This window comes from Miniopterus schreibersii (assembly GCF_964146895.1).
Source record: "Miniopterus schreibersii genome assembly, chromosome: 12".
Classification (NCBI taxonomy): Eukaryota; Metazoa; Chordata; class Mammalia; order Chiroptera; family Miniopteridae; genus Miniopterus; species Miniopterus schreibersii.
In genome coordinates, this window is record NC_138112.1 from 70,693,600 (window position 1) to 70,709,922 (window position 16,323).

The 16,323-nt window shown below is 56.1% G+C and overlaps 2 protein-coding genes across 5 annotated transcripts; one reads left to right on the forward strand and one right to left on the reverse strand.

Moving 5' to 3' along the window:
* Positions 1–4,723: 4,723 nt before the first annotated feature.
* NDUFV1 (NADH:ubiquinone oxidoreductase core subunit V1) lies at positions 4,724–10,411 on the forward strand. The gene is made up of 10 exons (XM_081152680.1): positions 4,724–4,964; positions 5,992–6,074; positions 6,153–6,323; positions 7,301–7,484; positions 8,317–8,506; positions 8,906–9,118; positions 9,303–9,469; positions 9,791–9,872; positions 10,013–10,158; positions 10,258–10,411. The coding sequence occupies exons 1-10, from the start codon at positions 4,893–4,895 to the stop codon at positions 10,342–10,344; spliced, it is 1,395 nt and encodes a 464-aa protein (XP_081008806.1). The 5' UTR covers positions 4,724–4,892; the 3' UTR covers positions 10,345–10,411.
* Positions 6,350–16,310, reverse strand: LOC308564442 (double C2-like domain-containing protein gamma). 4 transcript variants are annotated; one of them, XR_013999955.1, is made up of 12 exons: positions 14,527–16,310; positions 14,045–14,429; positions 13,811–13,890; positions 13,665–13,736; positions 13,339–13,448; positions 13,125–13,260; positions 12,940–12,990; positions 11,603–11,760; positions 11,414–11,495; positions 11,142–11,238; positions 7,547–7,756; positions 6,350–6,505 (listed from the first exon to the last, which is right to left on the reverse strand). XR_013999955.1 is itself a non-coding variant. In XM_081152683.1 (11 exons), exons 2-11 carry the CDS (start codon positions 14,292–14,294, stop codon positions 7,680–7,682), a joined length of 1,113 nt encoding a protein of 370 aa, XP_081008809.1. In that variant the 5' UTR covers positions 14,295–14,429; positions 14,527–16,310; the 3' UTR covers positions 7,538–7,679. The 4 variants fall into 4 exon arrangements, 3 of the variants coding, with proteins under 3 accessions (XP_081008809.1, XP_081008808.1, XP_081008807.1); XM_081152683.1 differs by lacking the exon at positions 6,350–6,505 and having other exon boundaries at positions 7,538–7,756; XM_081152682.1 differs by lacking the exons at positions 6,350–6,505; positions 7,547–7,756 and adding an exon at positions 10,739–11,066.
* Between the last annotated feature and the right edge of the window lie 13 nt (positions 16,311–16,323).

Genomic DNA, 16,323 nt, shown 5'->3' on the forward strand with positions numbered 1-16,323 from the left:
CAGCCCAACCTGTTTCTAATAATAAACACTCAACAGGTTGTTCTTTTCGCTGATTTACAAGCCAGGGCCTGGCATTTCTGAACACCGAGTGCGCGAGGAATGGGGAAGACGAGTCTCACGTTTCCAACAGTTTGGGATTAGTCAAGGGGGTGTAAGCTCTTCCTGTGTCTTTTATCCCAAATAGCCATCGAGGGCCTTAAGGGATGAAAAATAATAGACTGAAGCTCTTATGTTGAAGCTTTTGTGGCAAAGAGCCAACGTGGCGGGTACTCCAGGTACCTAGACCTGCTCTGCTGGGTGGCAGAACGTGGTTTGCTGCTGCCAGGGAGGTGCTGGGGAGGGTGGGCCGAGGGGACTGGGCTGGTGCCTGGGACCTGTGCCCGACTGAGACCTCACAGGTCCTCCTGATGGAGGCGGCAGACAGTGTCCAGTGCTTCAGGACAGTGTGAGCCAAGGAGGGACCCTGAGACATGGGCGGGCTAACAGGCAGCTTCTCAGGGCGGTGCTGGAGTCTGCAGAGCATGTGAGGGCGCCCTGCGCTGGACAGCAGGGGACACCTGGCCAGGCTCATCCTTGCGTTGCTTCCCCAAAGGCGCTCACCTTGTTCCGTGTGTACCCCACCAGCCATGACTGGCTGACTTTACTTTCTCAAGTTTAAATTAATAGGGGGAAAAGGGAACATTTCCAGTTCACGAAGATGGCAGAGTACAGCCTGAAATCCACCCTGTCCTCAAACACATCAAAATCAGAGAAGAAAAAAATTGTTAGTAATGAAATCTCTGACACACAGAAATGAAAAAAGCAATTCTGTGTGGACTTGAAATAAACCTCTCTCTGAAGGAAAGAGATAAGAAAAACCCCACAGTTTGGGGTTGGAGCTGAAGCCTGTGTCTCAACCAGGAGGCAGGAATACAGCCAGGTTGAGTGCACAGAGCTTTGGGCCAGGTCCTCGGTCTGTGCCCAGCTCTGGAGAGCAAAGCTGAGACCCCCCTATGACTAAGGCCAGGTCTCCACCAGTGGCATGAAGGGGGGAGCCAGAAACACCCTCCCTGCCATGTCACAAATGGAGCCAACCTAGAAAACAGGAGTCAGAATCTGGGAGGGAAGGAAGGCCAGAGGGGCTCAGTATACTCTGTTTTAGATTCATATTCAGCAAGAGGATAGACATATTAATTAGCTTTTTCTGGGAAAAAAAATTAGTTATGACTGTTAGAAACGTAAGGAAAGCCACTAAAAATAGAAATAAAATGAATAACTTCCAAACCAATAGTGGGGGAGAAGGGACTATAGCACAAAGAGAACTCAATTAATTCAACAGAAAATAGGAAAATAGAGGAAAAAGGAAATAAAGAGTGCTAAAAAAAAAAAAAAGCTAAATAGAAATGTAATATGGCAGATATAAGTTCCAGTGGCAATACAATAAATGTAAATGGGTAAAACCCTCTTTTAAAAGAAAGGCACTGATTGGATTAAAATAAAACAAAATGAAATTTCATTAGATGTTGTTTTTAAGAGGTATCCTTAAAACAGGAGAAAGATTGAAAATAAAAAGACAGAAAAAATACCAACTGCAAATGAAAAGAAAGCTTGTGTAGCAATAGTACTATCAGAGAAGCCGGACCTCAAGGCAAGATTGTTAAAAAAAGACACAGAAATAAATATATCGAATTAGAAAACAACAACAAACAATCCATCAAGAAAACATTCTTTAAAATATTGGCGTTCAAAATTGGCTCAAGGAAATAAATAACCACAAAAGAAATGGAAACAGTGATCAGATCACCCTAAGGAGAGGCCCCAGCTCCAGATGGCCTTACATGAGTTCTAGTCCTGATCACTTTTATCCTCAGCAAACTCCTATGATGGATAGGAAAAGATAGAGAGAGGCCCACCTCATTTTAACAAGACTGGACAAGATCACCCTGGAAAAAATAAAACTATGGGCTACCCTCACTTGTGAACATTGATGTAAAAATCAGTTCAGCAGTACAATGAAAGACTATTGCAGCATGACCAAAGATTTGTCTCCGGAGAAATTTAAAAAATGAGAACAGCAAACATTTACAAAGCACTCACTACGTGCCAGACCCTGTACTACGGGCCTGTTACAGAGATTAAAATACGTCAATGATGCCATGAGGCACAGAGTGGTCAAGGAATTTGCCCAGTGCCACACAGCTGGTAAGTGGTCTAGAGCCTACGATTTAGTCCCAACGGGCTTCAACCTGTTCTCTTAGCTGCCTCATTCTACTGCCCCTTTAGGTCAACAACGGTTCAATAGATCAGGAAAAAAGATTGATGTAATTAATAAGAAAGATGAAAAACCATGTGGTTACTTCAGATGTAGCAGCATCCAATGAAACCAAATGCCTCTTCAATTCAAGATAAAACTGTGCCTTGGAAGAGTTTCCTCCATCTGACTGAGGTCTCTTCCAAAAGCCGCTGCACGCCTCACAGTTAGAGGTTGCCATGACAAATAGCACACATATGTATTGTTTTGAGATAAGCAATGGGCCAGAGTCCTTGGGGAGTTTTACCTTCATGCTTCATGGGAGGAGGGGCCCATTTCTGAAATGCCTGTGGGCAGCCAACCAAGCCACACCTGGATCAGGTAGGGCAATTTGAAGGTAAGTGCCAGGAACCACTGATACAGTAAGTGGAGGCCACAGGTGCAGTCCCAGGATGCAGCAGGTATCAAGATGGCCATGGGGCAGGGCCTGAGGCACAGGAACAGGGAGTGGTCAGAAGGCAGAGTTGGCAGGATGCAGTGGATCTGGGGACAGGGGATCTTGACACCTCTGGGATTCTGGCCTGGAGGCTGGTGGGTGGCAGGTGGGGACAGTGGTGTAGGATGGGGCAGGTGCAGAGGGAAAGGTGAGAGCCAGGGCCTGGGACACCTTGGAGAAGTGCTTCCTGGGAGGTGACACGGAGTGGAGCCTGGCAAGCAGGTGCTCTAGGTGAGGGGGGATGGAGCGGGCGATGTAGGGTGAGGAGACCTCAAGCCAAGTTCTGGCAGCTATGCTGCCCTGGGCAGGCCACTCCGTGTTGCTGATACTTTATCATCTTCTGAAAACAGGGTGCACCATCCCTACGCCCTAGGTTGCAGGAAGATTGAGGCGATAACACGTGGCGAGTGCTTGGCACAGAGCCTGGCACTGGATGAACGGGAGATCCTGCCCCTCACTCTCCATTTCCCATCACCCCATGTCCAGCCATCTCCTGTCCCAGGCTGCCTTCTCCCCACCGCCTGTGCTTCCTTGACCCAGTTAGAGAGGGATGAGGCAGGAATCCATCCTCTGGCTCCATCCTGCCCCAGAGGGAGGGATCCGTGGATTCAGGTCTGAGCCCCGGATTAGCTGTGTAATCCCCAGATCTGTCTGGGCAATCTCTTTCCTCAGCCAGGACTGCTGGGCTCTGGGCCTGGGACTGCCTTACCCATCTCCAAGACCTCAGACAAAGTGCCAATGTTTTGGGGGCCTCTTCTGGAAATACCACTGACATCCCACAATGACTGTCACGGGTGTCGGTTGTTCTGTGGGTTTGTGGGGCACGGGGCACTCTGGGAAAGAAGAAAGGCCTGGGTTTGAGTCCAATTCTAACACTGGGCAGCTCTAAGTGGATGCCCATGGACAAGGCATGAAGCCTCCATGGGCCTCAATTCTTTTCATGTATAAAATGGAATTAACACCATCCAGCGCTGCTGTGGGGAGTATATGAAAAAAAATAAGGGCAAATGAGTTTTGTACATAGCACATTTCTGGAGAGATAAGAAAGGATGATTACAGGACGAGAGAACAGAGGAGCTGGCAAGAGAAGACCAAAAGGGACACGCTTATCTCCGGGCCAGGGCAAAGTCTCAGAGACAAAGAGTTCCAGAGGGCTGAAGAAGACAGGAGTTAATCAGGCTTCTAAGGTTTCACAAGAGGGCAAGGGACAGAGGACCTCCTCAGGTCAGGGGAGCACCCGGTGAGGGGGAGGGCAAACTCAAAGGCCCTAAAGCCCCAAGAGGAAGGGGTCCTGGGAGGAGGGAGCTGATGTGACCTGGGCAGAATGACCCTGCAGGGGAAGGGCCTCATTGCAAAGGTATAGGAGCCAGCCCAGGATTCTGAGCAGGAGCGACAAGTGCCAACTCACCAGACGCAGGCGAAGAGGGAATGACTGGCAGAGCTTAGCAGAGCGGGCAAGAGGGTGTGCCACCCAGTGCCCATCTCCGTGCTCTTGGCCTCACTCAACCTAGGACTCTAGACGCACCTCCTCCGGGAAGACCTCCGTCGTCAGCCCCTGCTTACCTCTGGAGCTGCCCTGGCCCTCTGCTGCTAATGAGCCAATCCCTTCCTGAGCACAGGGGGGTCGGGGGCGGGGGGGTTCACAGCCTAGGAGGGCTTGGGCTGGGACAGCACAGTCACGACACAGTCGCGAGGGTCGGGCCTGCCCCCCCCCCATACACCTGCGCATACAGCAGCTGCGCACTAAATGCTGAACCCGTAGAAAATGGAAAACACCAGAACCCCGCAGGAGGCGACGCGCGAGGTTTGTTTACTTGAGGTTCGAAAGGCTGGGCCCGGAAGCAAACGCTAAGGGAGCAGGCGAGGGGTTGTCCCGGCGAGCGAGCGCTTGCCAGCCCGCGGGCGGGACACAGGCGGGCCCGGGGCCGGTCGGACTACATCTCCCAGCAGCCCCAGCGTCGGACAGGCCACTTCCGGCCTCTCTGTTCCGGTCCCTCCCCCCCGGAGGGTTCGAGGATTCGGAGACGCACAAAATGCTTGGGCGCGCCGCCGGCGCCGGGGCGCGTGACGCGCTTCCTGTGCGCCGCCGAGCGTGTGGGTCGCGCCGGTTCCTGGGCTTCAGAGCCGTGAAGGTGACAGCGGGAGGTGACTGAGCTGGCCCCCGCGATGCTGGCGGCTCGGCGACTGCTCGGCGGGTCGCTCCCCGCGCGGGTGTCTGTGCGTTTCAGCGGCGACACGGTGAGGCCCGGCCTGGCTCGGCCCCGGGGAGTTCGCGGGCGGCTCTGGCGGCCGCGTCTCTGCGCTCGCTGTCCCTTGAGGCTGCAGTGCCCTCTGGAGAGCCCTCCTTGTCTCCGCAGCCCGGCCGGAAGGCTCCCCTCCGGCTTGGGGTGGAAGGGGAACGGGTGCCGGCGGGAGGCTGACTCCCTCCCACCTCCGGCTTCTCTTAGAGGGAAGTTTTGCAGCTGGTGAAGCGCCCGTGTCTCATTCCTCCCTTGCCACAGCCTTGTAGGGCGTGAATGTGTCATTGCACCACTTTGTAGATGCAGAGAACAGTTTTGGAGAGGGAGGTGCACCGCCCGATTCCCCGTGCAGCGCTCTGCTTCTTGTAGTGTCTTTTAAGGGGATCGGAGTCTGGAAGCCAGTTCCCCATAGCTGTCACCTGGGGTGCTCACCACTGGGTTATGTAGAATTCCAGATCCCGCCGCTCCTCATCAGTTTCATCCCAAGTGGGCCTCCCTCCATCACCCAGCCCTAGGGAGGCATTTCTTTTCCATCGGTAAACACATTTTGCCTTCAGCAGAGTTAGTAATATAAGGTCCTGGCCTAACCAAGTTTTGGTCCAGCAGGACAGCCAGACAAGGAAATGACACAACATCACACTGAGCTCAGGGTGGTAGTATGGTGCTGTGGGCTTTGGCCACAGATAGACCTGAGCTCAAATTCCATCAGTTGCTTTTGGCTGTATACCCTTACATAGTTCATTTTGCTCTGAGCCTCAGTTCCCTCTAAAATCATTCCGTCTCAGGGTTATGAGGAGGAAATGGGGTTTTGGATATAAAATGCTTAGCCTAGCGCCTGCTGAACAGGAAATGCTTACTAAGTGGTGGTGGAAGCTATGATGCTACAAGGGTTCTAAGGCTTAGGCCCCTACCCTCTCTCCAGCCCAGCCCCCTCTAATCAGAGGGACCCAAGAATCTGTAGCTTCTGGCCTGGCCCCTCATGACACCAGAGCTCTGCTGGACCTCCTGACCCTCTTTGTCCCCAGACAGCGCCCAAGAAAACCTCATTTGGCTCACTGAAGGATGAAGACCGGATCTTCACCAACCTGTATGGACGCCATGACTGGAGGTAAGATGGTCCCCTTATCCTAGTGGGTCACAGGGCAGGGTAGGACCTTCCCTTCACTGCCTTCCCTACTCTGTCCAGGCTGAAAGGTGCCCAGAGTCGAGGTGACTGGTACAAGACAAAGGAGATCCTGCTGAAGGGGCCTGACTGGATCCTGGGTGAGATCAAGACATCTGGCTTGCGGGGCCGTGGAGGCGCTGGCTTCCCCACTGGCCTCAAGTGGAGCTTCATGAATAAGCCCTCAGATGGCAGGTGTGTTTAGGGAGGCAGAGATGGGGTTGCAGGAGAAACCTGCGGGTGGCTCTGGCTTACCTAGGGCTTTGGGTTGTTTCCTTGGAGTGAATAAAGTGGGAAATGGTACCTACCAGAGCTTAAGTAGGCGGGACTCAGTTCTCGCTGGTGTTCCTCAGGGGAGGCTTGAGGGGTAGCAGAATCTGCACAAGATTATTATTTTTTAACCCTCATTCTGAGGATATGTTCATTGATTTTAGAGAGAGAGGAAGGGAGAGAGAGAAACATTGATGTGAGAGAAACATTGATCGGTTGCCTCCCATGCACACCCCATCAAGGGATTGAACATGCAGTCTAGGTATGTGCCCTGACTGGGAATTGAACCCGCAGCCTTTTGGTGTACAAGACAATGCTTCAACAAACTGAACCACCCGGCCAGGGCAGCATAAGATTTTGACTCAGGCAGACTTAACTGATCAGTTCCTAGCTCTGCCTTCTAATCATTGAGCTTTGGGCAGTCTCTTGGCCTTTTTGAACCTCTTGGCCTTTTTGGCCTTTTCTGTAAATGGATATTATATTTTGTAGGGATTAAAGCAGTAATGTTCGTATGGCTTTTGGCCTGCTCATTGGTCAGCACATAGAAAGCAAATGATAAATGTCAGCTACTTTACCTCCTTTTGGCCCCAGTGCTATGGTAGAGGTTCAGGAAGGCCCTTTGTGACCAAAAGCAGAATTTGGGCTCTTGGGAAAGCACAAAGAAAGACATTTGGACTGAGCAGAGCAGAGATCTTTCCTGTGGTCATAGCCACCCAAAGATGGAATAAACTGAGCTCTCTGTCATTGGTGGTGAGCAAGCAGAACTCCTGGGAACATATTGGGAGGGCAGAGAGGGATTGGCTGTTCGAGGAGACATCTTTGAGACTTTGCTGGGTAGAGTGGGGGTTGAAAGACCATCCCTGGTGGCCCTATAGCCTAACTGACCTGCTGGCCCCCCACAGGCCCAAGTATCTGGTGGTGAACGCGGATGAGGGGGAGCCAGGCACCTGCAAAGACCGGGAGATCATGCGCCACGACCCCCACAAGTTGGTGGAAGGCTGCCTAGTGGGGGGCCGGGCCATGGGTGCCCGTGCAGCCTACATCTACATCCGTGGGGAATTCTACAATGAGGCCTCTAATCTGCAGGTGGGCCAGGGGAGGGGCATCACAGAGGAGGAGGTGCTCTGTGTGCACTCACATCCACTTACCTGGCATAGTTCTTAGATTTTAGCACCTGATTTGTCTGGGGTCAAACTGGGAGAGTGGTGGTCACTCGTGTTGTGAGTGGGACATCGCCCCCAAAGCCGCCTTCTCTGGGCCCTCCCAGTATGCTTCAGAGCCTCAATTTGGGTGGTTTTCCAGGGCTGCATGACTTCTAGGGTGTGGGTGGGCTGGGGAACTCGTAAGAGGGCGTATTCCTGCAGAAGGGTCAAGGGATCGTTTCAGTAATTCTTAGCTTGGTGATGCCTGTAGTGATCGGGCCAGGGCCAGAGTCACACCTCTCTATTAGGCTCCTACACAACAGCAACGAGGGATGCAGGAACAGCACCTGGAACAGTGTCCGGCACATAGTAGCATTACATATAAGATTGTTATTACATATTTTAAAGTTAAATCTCTAGGTCTTTCCCTCTATTGCAGAAGCAGTACTTATTATAAAGATAGGAAACTACACACATGAAAGAGAAACATCTCACATAGACCTACTACCTAGAGAAACTACTTGCTAAGTTTTCTTTATTCTAATGTTTTTCTTCTAAAAGTAGTTGGAGAATTTTTAAGTGTTGTTATTACAATAGCATGCACACTGTAGACGTCCTTACCTCCTCCCAGAGTGTCTTCCACTCATGTCAAAGGGGGCTTTTGCCCTGGATTTGGTGGTGGGCCTGTATTCCCCCCCACACACACATACACACACACACCCAGTATTCCCAGGCCCTTGGGGACAGTGCCCTCACCTCTCACCCTTGTTCCACAGGTGGCTATCAGAGAGGCCTACGAGGCTGGTCTGATTGGCAAGAATGCCTGCGACTCCGGCTATGATTTTGATGTGTTTGTGGTGCGCGGGGCTGGGGCCTACATCTGTGGGGAGGAGACGGCGCTCATAGAGTCCATCGAGGGCAAGCAGGGCAAGCCCCGCCTGAAGCCACCCTTCCCAGCAGATGTGGGTAAGACCCCGCTGAAGCCTGGGCCTTGTCCTATGTCCTGTGGAATCCGGGATCTGGGTGCAGGTCCCCACTGGTCTTCCTTAGGGAATTTCTGAGTTCCTTCTGCACTGGGGGCCAGACAGAGAGCAGGGTGGTAACAACACAGAGGTTCCACTGGTGCCACCTGCCTCAGCCCCCACGTCAGACACCCAAGTCCCCTCCCACCCTCCAGGAGCAAAGGGCAGGGTGGGGAACAAGGCAGCTCAGGACCTGCTCAGAGTGTGGGGTCCAGTGGGGATGAGTGATAAAGCAGTAGAATGGGGGGCTCTCTGCCTTGGGAGCAGGACCCTGGACAGAACCATTGCCCCAATTTGTTCCCACCCCGGGCAGCCACTGGTCTCTTGTCCCATTTCCTCACAGGAGTATTTGGCTGCCCCACCACGGTGGCCAATGTGGAGACAGTGTCTGTGTCCCCCACCATCTGCCGCCGTGGGGGTGCCTGGTTTGCCGGCTTTGGCCGTGAGCGCAACTCAGGCACCAAACTGTTCAACATCTCTGGGCACGTCAACCATCCATGCACCGTGGAGGAGGAGATGTCTGTGCCACTGAAAGAGCTGATTGAAAAGCATGCCGGTGAGGCCTGGGGCCGTGCAGGGAGGGCAGGGCAGGGTCTACTGGAAGAGAGCCAGGCCTGGAAGGGCCTCAGGGGCTGGGGCAGGGACTGGGGTGGGGTTGACAGGTCCTGGGCTCAGGACTAAGCAAGTATGCCAGCCCCAGCCCTGACCATCCATCATTTGGGGACTGACTGGGACACCAGGGGGTGTCACGGGTGGCTGGGACAACCTCCTTGCTGTGATCCCCGGCGGCTCGTCCACCCCGCTGATCCCCAAGTCCGTGTGTGAAACGGTGTTGATGGACTTCGACGCACTGGTGCAGGCGCAGACAGGCCTGGGTACGGCTGCGGTGATCGTCATGGACCGCTCGGTAAGGGCTGGCCCATGCTTCCTACCCAGTCCCTGCCTCATGCCAGCCTGCTTGGCACTTCTCTGAGCACATGCCACCCTCCCTGGGTTTCTCTGAGCACTCTTGCCAGCTCTGGGGTTCCAGACCCTGCAGCCTGAGATACAGGTGGGAGAGGAGGGGAGCCAGGCTGCCCTGAGGCAGGATGCCCATGGGGAGTGGGCAGTGCAGGACACCCTGGAGAGGGTGGGGGAGCGGCCAGGACACTATTGGATCAGAAGTGGCTGCTCCTGGGGGCTGAGGCTCAGGCCTTGGGTGCCTGTTCACTGTCTTTTGTCCCTCCAGACGGACATTGTGAAAGCCATCGCCCGCCTCATTGAGTTCTACAAGCACGAGAGCTGCGGCCAGTGTACCCCATGCCGAGAGGGTGAGCACCCCAGGCAGGGTGGGGCTTTCTCTGTGGCTCACCCTGGGCCGGGCATAGGTCAAAGGTGGGGTGGGCTCTGGACCCTGAATGCTGCCTGTGGCCTGCTGTGGCTCCTCAGTCTCTCCCTACTGTGGCTGCAGGTGTGGACTGGATGAACAAGGTGATGGCCCGCTTTGTGAGGGGCGACGCCCGGCCTGCTGAGATCGACTCCCTGTGGGAGATCAGCAAGCAGATAGAGGGCCATACCATCTGTGCTCTGGGTGACGGGGCCGCCTGGCCTGTGCAGGTACTTGCTGCCCTGCCCTGTGCGCTGGTGTGGGGTGCTGAGAACCTAGGGCAGGAGGGGATTTTTAGACCCCAGTTCTCACGGTGTTCCCCCCCCCAGGGCCTGATCCGCCACTTCCGGCCAGAGCTCGAGGACCGGATGCAGCGATTTGCCCAGCAGCACCAGGTCAGGCAAGCAGCCTCCTGAACCTGCTGCCCTGGGCTGGCGCTTGTCTACCCAGATGGTGGGACAATAAAGCGAGTGCTGCCCACTATCCTGTTGCAGCTTCTCTGTGGCTTTGTTCTCCACCCTGCCACCTGGGGTCCATTCCTCACTGAGACCTGTTTCCCAGATGGGGAGGCTTGGAAAGGATAGGTCAGCTGAAGGTTATGTAGTGAATCCAGACCTTGGCCTCCTGTGGGTCAGTGAGTCTGTCCTAGACCATTCTGAACACCCAGCCTTCAGTGCAGGAAGCAGGGGTGGGGAGGAGGGGAAAGCTATGGCCTGGGGTCAGAACCTGGGCCTCTGGAGAGTGGGGACAACGGAGCAGGGCCCAGTTTGCCTTGTAAGGTGATGGGCAAGGAAAGAACAGGCTTGGTGTAGTCTGGTTTGGAGGAGAGGTTTATTCCTGCTTCCTCATTTGGTAGTGGGCAAATTTGAAAGGGGAGAAGGGAGGAAACAATTTGACTAGGGGCTGCGCACGGTGGCTGAGGCAGCCCCAGGTCCTCCCAACTCTGTGGAGATGTCTGGGTCAGTCTGGGGGAGAAGCGGTGAGCAGGGCCAGGCCAGGTGCCCCAGCTAGTCGCTGAGCTGGAGGGGCGCACCATCCAGTGCGTGCCACAGCTCCAGCCGCTGGTCACTGTGGTCCAGGCACTCTCTCCAGTGCCGCTGGCGCTCTCCACTGGCCTGGCCACTCAGCTGCACCAGGCCTGGGTTGAGGGATAGGGGTCAGATGTGTGGGAGCCCATTGGGCCCCCCACCCAACTCCCCTGCGTTCCACTCACCAATGAAGTCGTTCGCTGTGCCCAGGTCATAGTCCCACACAGACACCAGCAATGTCTTCTGGGCCAGCTCCTCCCTTGCGCCTGCGTAGAAGAATTCCTGCAGGGGAGACAGAAAGGAAGGAGGCAGCCCCGGGTCCTTCACACCTTCAGAAACAGGCTCTGGCTGGTGAGGGACACAGGTTAGCAGGGACCTGCAGTCTCTGACTGAGGCAGGACGCTGACCTCCCCCACCCCAGAGCAGCCAGGACTGCACTGGCCCTGCCCTGGCCTACCTCATTGAATTCGGGATTCAGGGTCTTCTTCCGAACACTGGTCTTATATTTAGATTTTTTCCCCACATTTGGATGCAGGAATCTGATTGGGGAGGATGGGGTCGTGTTAGGTGTGGCTCTGGAGAGGTGAGTCCCAGAGGGGTGCTGAGGAACCCCCATGCCCACCTGTCTACCTCCATTCACACTCACAGGCGGACGAAGGGGTCCGAGTAGCCATTGGCATCCATGGGAGCAAGGTGGGCGCAGCGCAGCACCCCCACCAGCAGGCCACCCCGCTGAGAGCTGTAGCACAGGGACAGCAGGATGCGCCCACGCTCCTCCCCAGCCACCTCTGCCTCTACCTCCTCCTGCAGGGGAGGCTGGGGTCAGCCCGTGTGTGGCCCGAAGCCCACCCACCCTCCAGTATCTGCCAGGATGTGAGAGCTCAGACTGGCTGCAAAGAAATCGGGTCAATGATTTCACTTCATTAACAGTCATTGACCTGGTGCCCCAGAAGGGAACCTAAGAAGGGGAGGGGCTTGCTCAGACCCGTGACTGGTCACTTCACATGTTTGTTGTGGAGAGGAGGGAAACTGGTGTTCCTGAGTGCCAGACATGCCAGGAGCTTGCTAAGTGGCCTCCCACTAAGTGCCCATCGCCACCCTCTTACAGGGCAAGTCCCATGTCATGGAAGCAGTTCTCAGAGGCTGTTCTCTACCCAAGGACAAAACCCACCCTCTTCACCCCCACCGTCCTGGGGACCAGGTCCTGAATGCCTTTGCCACATGGTCCCTGATGCTTCTTCCAAAAGGAGTGGGGGAGGCTGGGAAGAACACGTTTCTACCATACTCAACATGGGATTCGATCTGCAGAAAGCCCAGCCACCGTGCTAGCATTTAGTTCTTAGTATAGGAGTGTTCCGTGAGCACCTGCTGTGCACCCAGGCACTACAGTGTGTGGGGTCTGGGACAGGAAGGGGTGGCACAGGGTGCCTGCCCCACCGCAGTGGGACTTGCCTGGCCTCCCTTAGCCATCAGCTGCAGTAACTTGTGGCTCCACTAGGGGGCAGGGCAGTAGCACCTGTCCCTTCCATCAGGGTCCTGGGCCAGGCCTGCCTCAGCCTTGCAGTAACCTTGCTCCTCCCAGGCCAAAAGGGTTTTGGCCTAGCCTTTGGTTTCCCATGGGGCCCCTGCAGTCACTGTCACTGCCTCCTGGCAAGTGACACCCATACTGCCCCAGGTGTCAACCTACCCATGAGGGAGCCCCACCTGGGCCATTCTCTCCTGCCCTCCCAGCTTCTCTGGCCACAAATGCCACCAATTTCAGCCCCTGCCTCCAGGTGGCCTGGGTCTCTGCCCACTGAGGGCTGTGCTTAGCCCAGTGCCCCACATCTCCTTGACCTGGCTGCTCCCCAGGGCTCCAAGCACTCACAGAACACAGGAGAGGGATGGCCTCAGCTTCCCAAGCCCACCTTGGCCCCTGCCTGACGCCTGGTGCCCCAGGCCTGTCCCCTCCACCTTCGTGCTCAGTCCCACTGTCCTATGCACCTCATACAGGGATATGCCACGGGATGTGTCCAGGCTCCTGGGCTTCTTGGTCTGAAAGAGCAGAGCGCCTGGTCACCTTGGCTGGACACTGCCCAAGTTCCCCTCCATGCCCCTCCCCTCTCCAACTCCCCCATCACGAGGTTGCTGGACCCTGAAGCCCCACCTTGTGCACCGTCCCCACTCACCAGCCTCCGCTTCTCCAGACACACATTAAAGCTCCTGGCTTGGTTGGGCACCAGCTTCCTCAGGGGTACCCGCAGCTCCCCCAGGGGAGGCACTCGCCTCCGTCGATGCAGCCACGGGTCCTCACATACACACAACCTGGTGGCCGCCCAAGTCAGACCAGGACAGGCAAGTCCCCACTCCTCCCTGCTCCCTCATGACCAGGCCAATCCTCACCGCAGGGTCTTGCTCCCAGCATCCTGGTGGGTGAAGCCATGATAAGTGAGCGTCTCTTCCCAGACAGGTCCCCTTGTGCCCCGAACTGTATGTGTCCGCAGTTGGCTGGCCTGAGGGCCGGGCAGGGTGGGTCAGGGCTTCCTCCAGCTCCAGGGCCCCACCCTGGCCCACCTCCCTGATAGAATGCCCAGTTGTACATAGAGCAATGGGGAGCTCCAGGCCCGATGTCCAGGCCTTATGGGGAAGGACCCGGGCAGGATGGGTGGGTGTTCCAGGCTGGGTGTGTGGCCAAGGGGCAGCAGTAGGGGCCTGGGTCTTGCCCTCACCTTGCTGGCCCCTGGCAGCAGATTGGCTTTGACATAGGTGTCTAAGGAGCCTGAGGCTGGTGGCTTGAGGCCCTGGGAAGAGACAATGGATATGGGGCAGGCTGTGGCCCAGGCCCATGGCCCAGGGACCCATGCCCCATCCTTACCTTGGCTCGGTGGGCAGTGCAGTGCAGGGCGCTGTTGTCCGCATCAAAAAGAAGTGTGAACTCGAGGGTGCCCAGGGTAGCTAAAGGCAGGTGGCACACAGGGTCAGTTCCTCCTGAACCCCCACAACGGCACCAGCCTCCTGCCCTGCCCCTCACAGGTCAGATGCCTGGGGTACCTCAGGCCCCACCCTGGCTGGGCTGGGCCCAGGGTCCTCATTCCCTGCCCCTGCTCACTGCTGTCATCCGAGTCTCCCTCTGGCTCTGGCTCTGGCTGCGGCTGGGGTGCACAGTGGACGGTGGGGGCCACTGCAGGGTGTGGATCTGGGGCACGCAGGGCGGGCTCAGTGAAGGGGTAGAAGTGCGGGAAGTAGTCAGAAATGAGGCGGATGGGCCGGATGGGTCCTGGGTTCACATTGATGGCCATGTGCTCCTGCATGCTCACCCGCTGTGGCCGCCTCCAGCTCGCTGCCCCAGTGCCCGCCATGGGGGCTCAGGCGTGGGGCAGCGGCTCAGACAATCCCCCTTGGACTGGACATGAGGGGACCACACTGAGCCAACGAGACATGGTGAGGAGGCATCACTGAGGGTGCTAAGGAGGGTCCTGGGTGGCAGCCGGGACCTGAGGACAGAGGGCAGGGTTGGGTGGGTGGGATAGAAGTGGGGGGCTCCAGCCTGGAGGGGGACCCGGTGTGCCGGCTGCCGGCTGGGCTACTTACCTCTGAGAGCTCCTCCACCTAGCTCCGCTCCTGCTGGCGCTGGGTGTGCGCCTGACTGAGGTGACTCATCCGTGTGACCCAGGGCCTCTCTGGTACCGCAGGGGAGGGGGAGGAGCTCAGAGCTCACCTCCAAGGCTCCGGAGAGGGCACCTCCTGGGCCTCAACTCCAAGGGTCCCAGACTTAGTAAGGGGGAGGGGGCCTCAGCCTCCCTCCCTCCTCGTCAGCCCCTCCCCCCACCACACGCTGTGTTATTTTTACCAGCATCACGGGTCCTGCTCCAATGCAAGGAGGCTGGATGCCCAGAGGTGACAGGGGTGTGAGGGGCAATGGGAGGGGTGTGTGGGGATGGAAAGGCAGGTGAGAGGGAAGGGGTGCAGGAGGAGGGAGCATGTGGGGAGGGGTGTGGGGGCACTTTGGAAGGTGTGGAGGGGGCGCATAGGGAGGTGAGGTGGGAGGGCTCATGTGGAGAGGGAGGGGTGCCCGGGAAGGAGGGGGGCGCCTAGGGAAGAGGGCATCTGCAACCTGGTCCCCTTGCAGCTCCAGCATTTTAAAAATGGGTCAATCACGTCAACACTTCTCTCTCTTATGGGCTTGGAATAAAATCCTAACCCATCACCAAGGTGTACCCCCTGGGCACCCCCACATTACTCTTCATGGTTTCCTGGAACACCCCAAGCTTTGTTCGTGTGCTGTTCCTGCCCTGCCTGTTGACCTGGCTCATTCCCACTTGCCTTTGGTTTCAAGGTCACTCTCTGAAGGGGAACTTGGCTGGCTTTTACCTGCTCAGCATTCCCTCTTCCCAGTGGTCCTTTGGAGGCCACCCCCTTCCCTGTTCCTAGTCCAGGAGGTTCACCTTCCTCCCCAGGCTTGTGCCCCAGACCCTGCCAATCAATGAATTCCAAATCCAGCAGGCCACATGACAGGCTCAGGGAAGGGTATGTGACCCAAGGCAGGCCAATACAGTGCAATTCTGGGTTAAATGGGCCGAGAAACTTTTCTGTTGATGGAACGCTGGTGCCATCCTAGAGCTGTTGCCCTCTCCTCATCTCCCATCCCTGTGGAGTAGAGACTGTTCCTGGGAGTGAGGCCAGAGAAAGGGCCCCTGGACCCAGCCATGCCTGAAGCTAATTTATCTCTGGAGTTCATAATGACCATTCCTCTTTTGGCAACGTCAGCCAGTGGGTGGGGTTTCTACCACTTGTCCTGGCTAACACTGCCCAGTCCACATGTCCAAGCCCAAACATCCTCCCCCTCAATTCATTCACAGAACCCTGTGCATTCATTAATAGATAATTCCACTATTATTTATATGTAATTGATTAACGTGCAATCACACAATCATCTGTGACCTGGTCTCAGGTTTTCCCTAGTCTGAGCCCCACCCCCCACCCCCCAGAGGCCAGGACAGCATCTGGCTGGTCTGCAGATACGGCCCCAGCACAGCAGCTGGCGCATGGTGGGCGCTCATTAGTAATGAGCTGGGCTCCTCTCCAGACTCCTGCGGCCTGGTACATGGTCAGCCAGGCACGGAGAAGGGAACAGTACAGCAGCTGAGAGTCTGGGCTCTAGTCAGGGCCGGGTTCGAATCCCAGTTTGGGCAAGGTGTCTATCCTCTCTGAACCCCATTCTTACCAGGGACAGTGTTGGCCCCACCTCACAGGGCTCAGGTGAGGGTGAAATGAGAAATTATGCCAAGTACCTGGTACACAGTAAGTGCCCACTGCTCTGGGTGACTGTGCTTGGACAGAGGCGCCTTGGCCAGGAGACCAGCTGTCCCATGGAGTCTGCCCAAGGTC

Bases quoted from the DNA above. Each gene is read 5' to 3' on its own strand.
- NDUFV1 (XM_081152680.1), top strand. From the start codon at position 4,893: ATGCTGGCGGCTCGGCGACTGCTCGGCGGGTCGCTCCCCGCGCGGGTG. The intron at 4,965-5,991 runs GTGAGGCCCGGC...CTTTGTCCCCAG, and splicing joins TGCGTTTCAGCGGCGACACG to ACAGCGCCCAAGAAAACCTC. The intron at 10,159-10,257 runs GTACTTGCTGCC...TCCCCCCCCCAG, and splicing joins GGGCCGCCTGGCCTGTGCAG to GGCCTGATCCGCCACTTCCG.
- LOC308564442 (XM_081152682.1), bottom strand. From the start codon at position 14,294: ATGGCGGGCACTGGGGCAGCGAGCTGGAGGCGGCCACAGCGGGTGAGC. The intron at 13,261-13,338 runs GTGAGGATTGGC...GGCGGCCACCAG, and splicing joins GCTGGGAGCAAGACCCTGCG to GTTGTGTGTATGTGAGGACC. The intron at 12,991-13,124 runs GTGAGTGGGGAC...CTGCTCTTTCAG, and splicing joins GTCTGGAGAAGCGGAGGCTG to ACCAAGAAGCCCAGGAGCCT.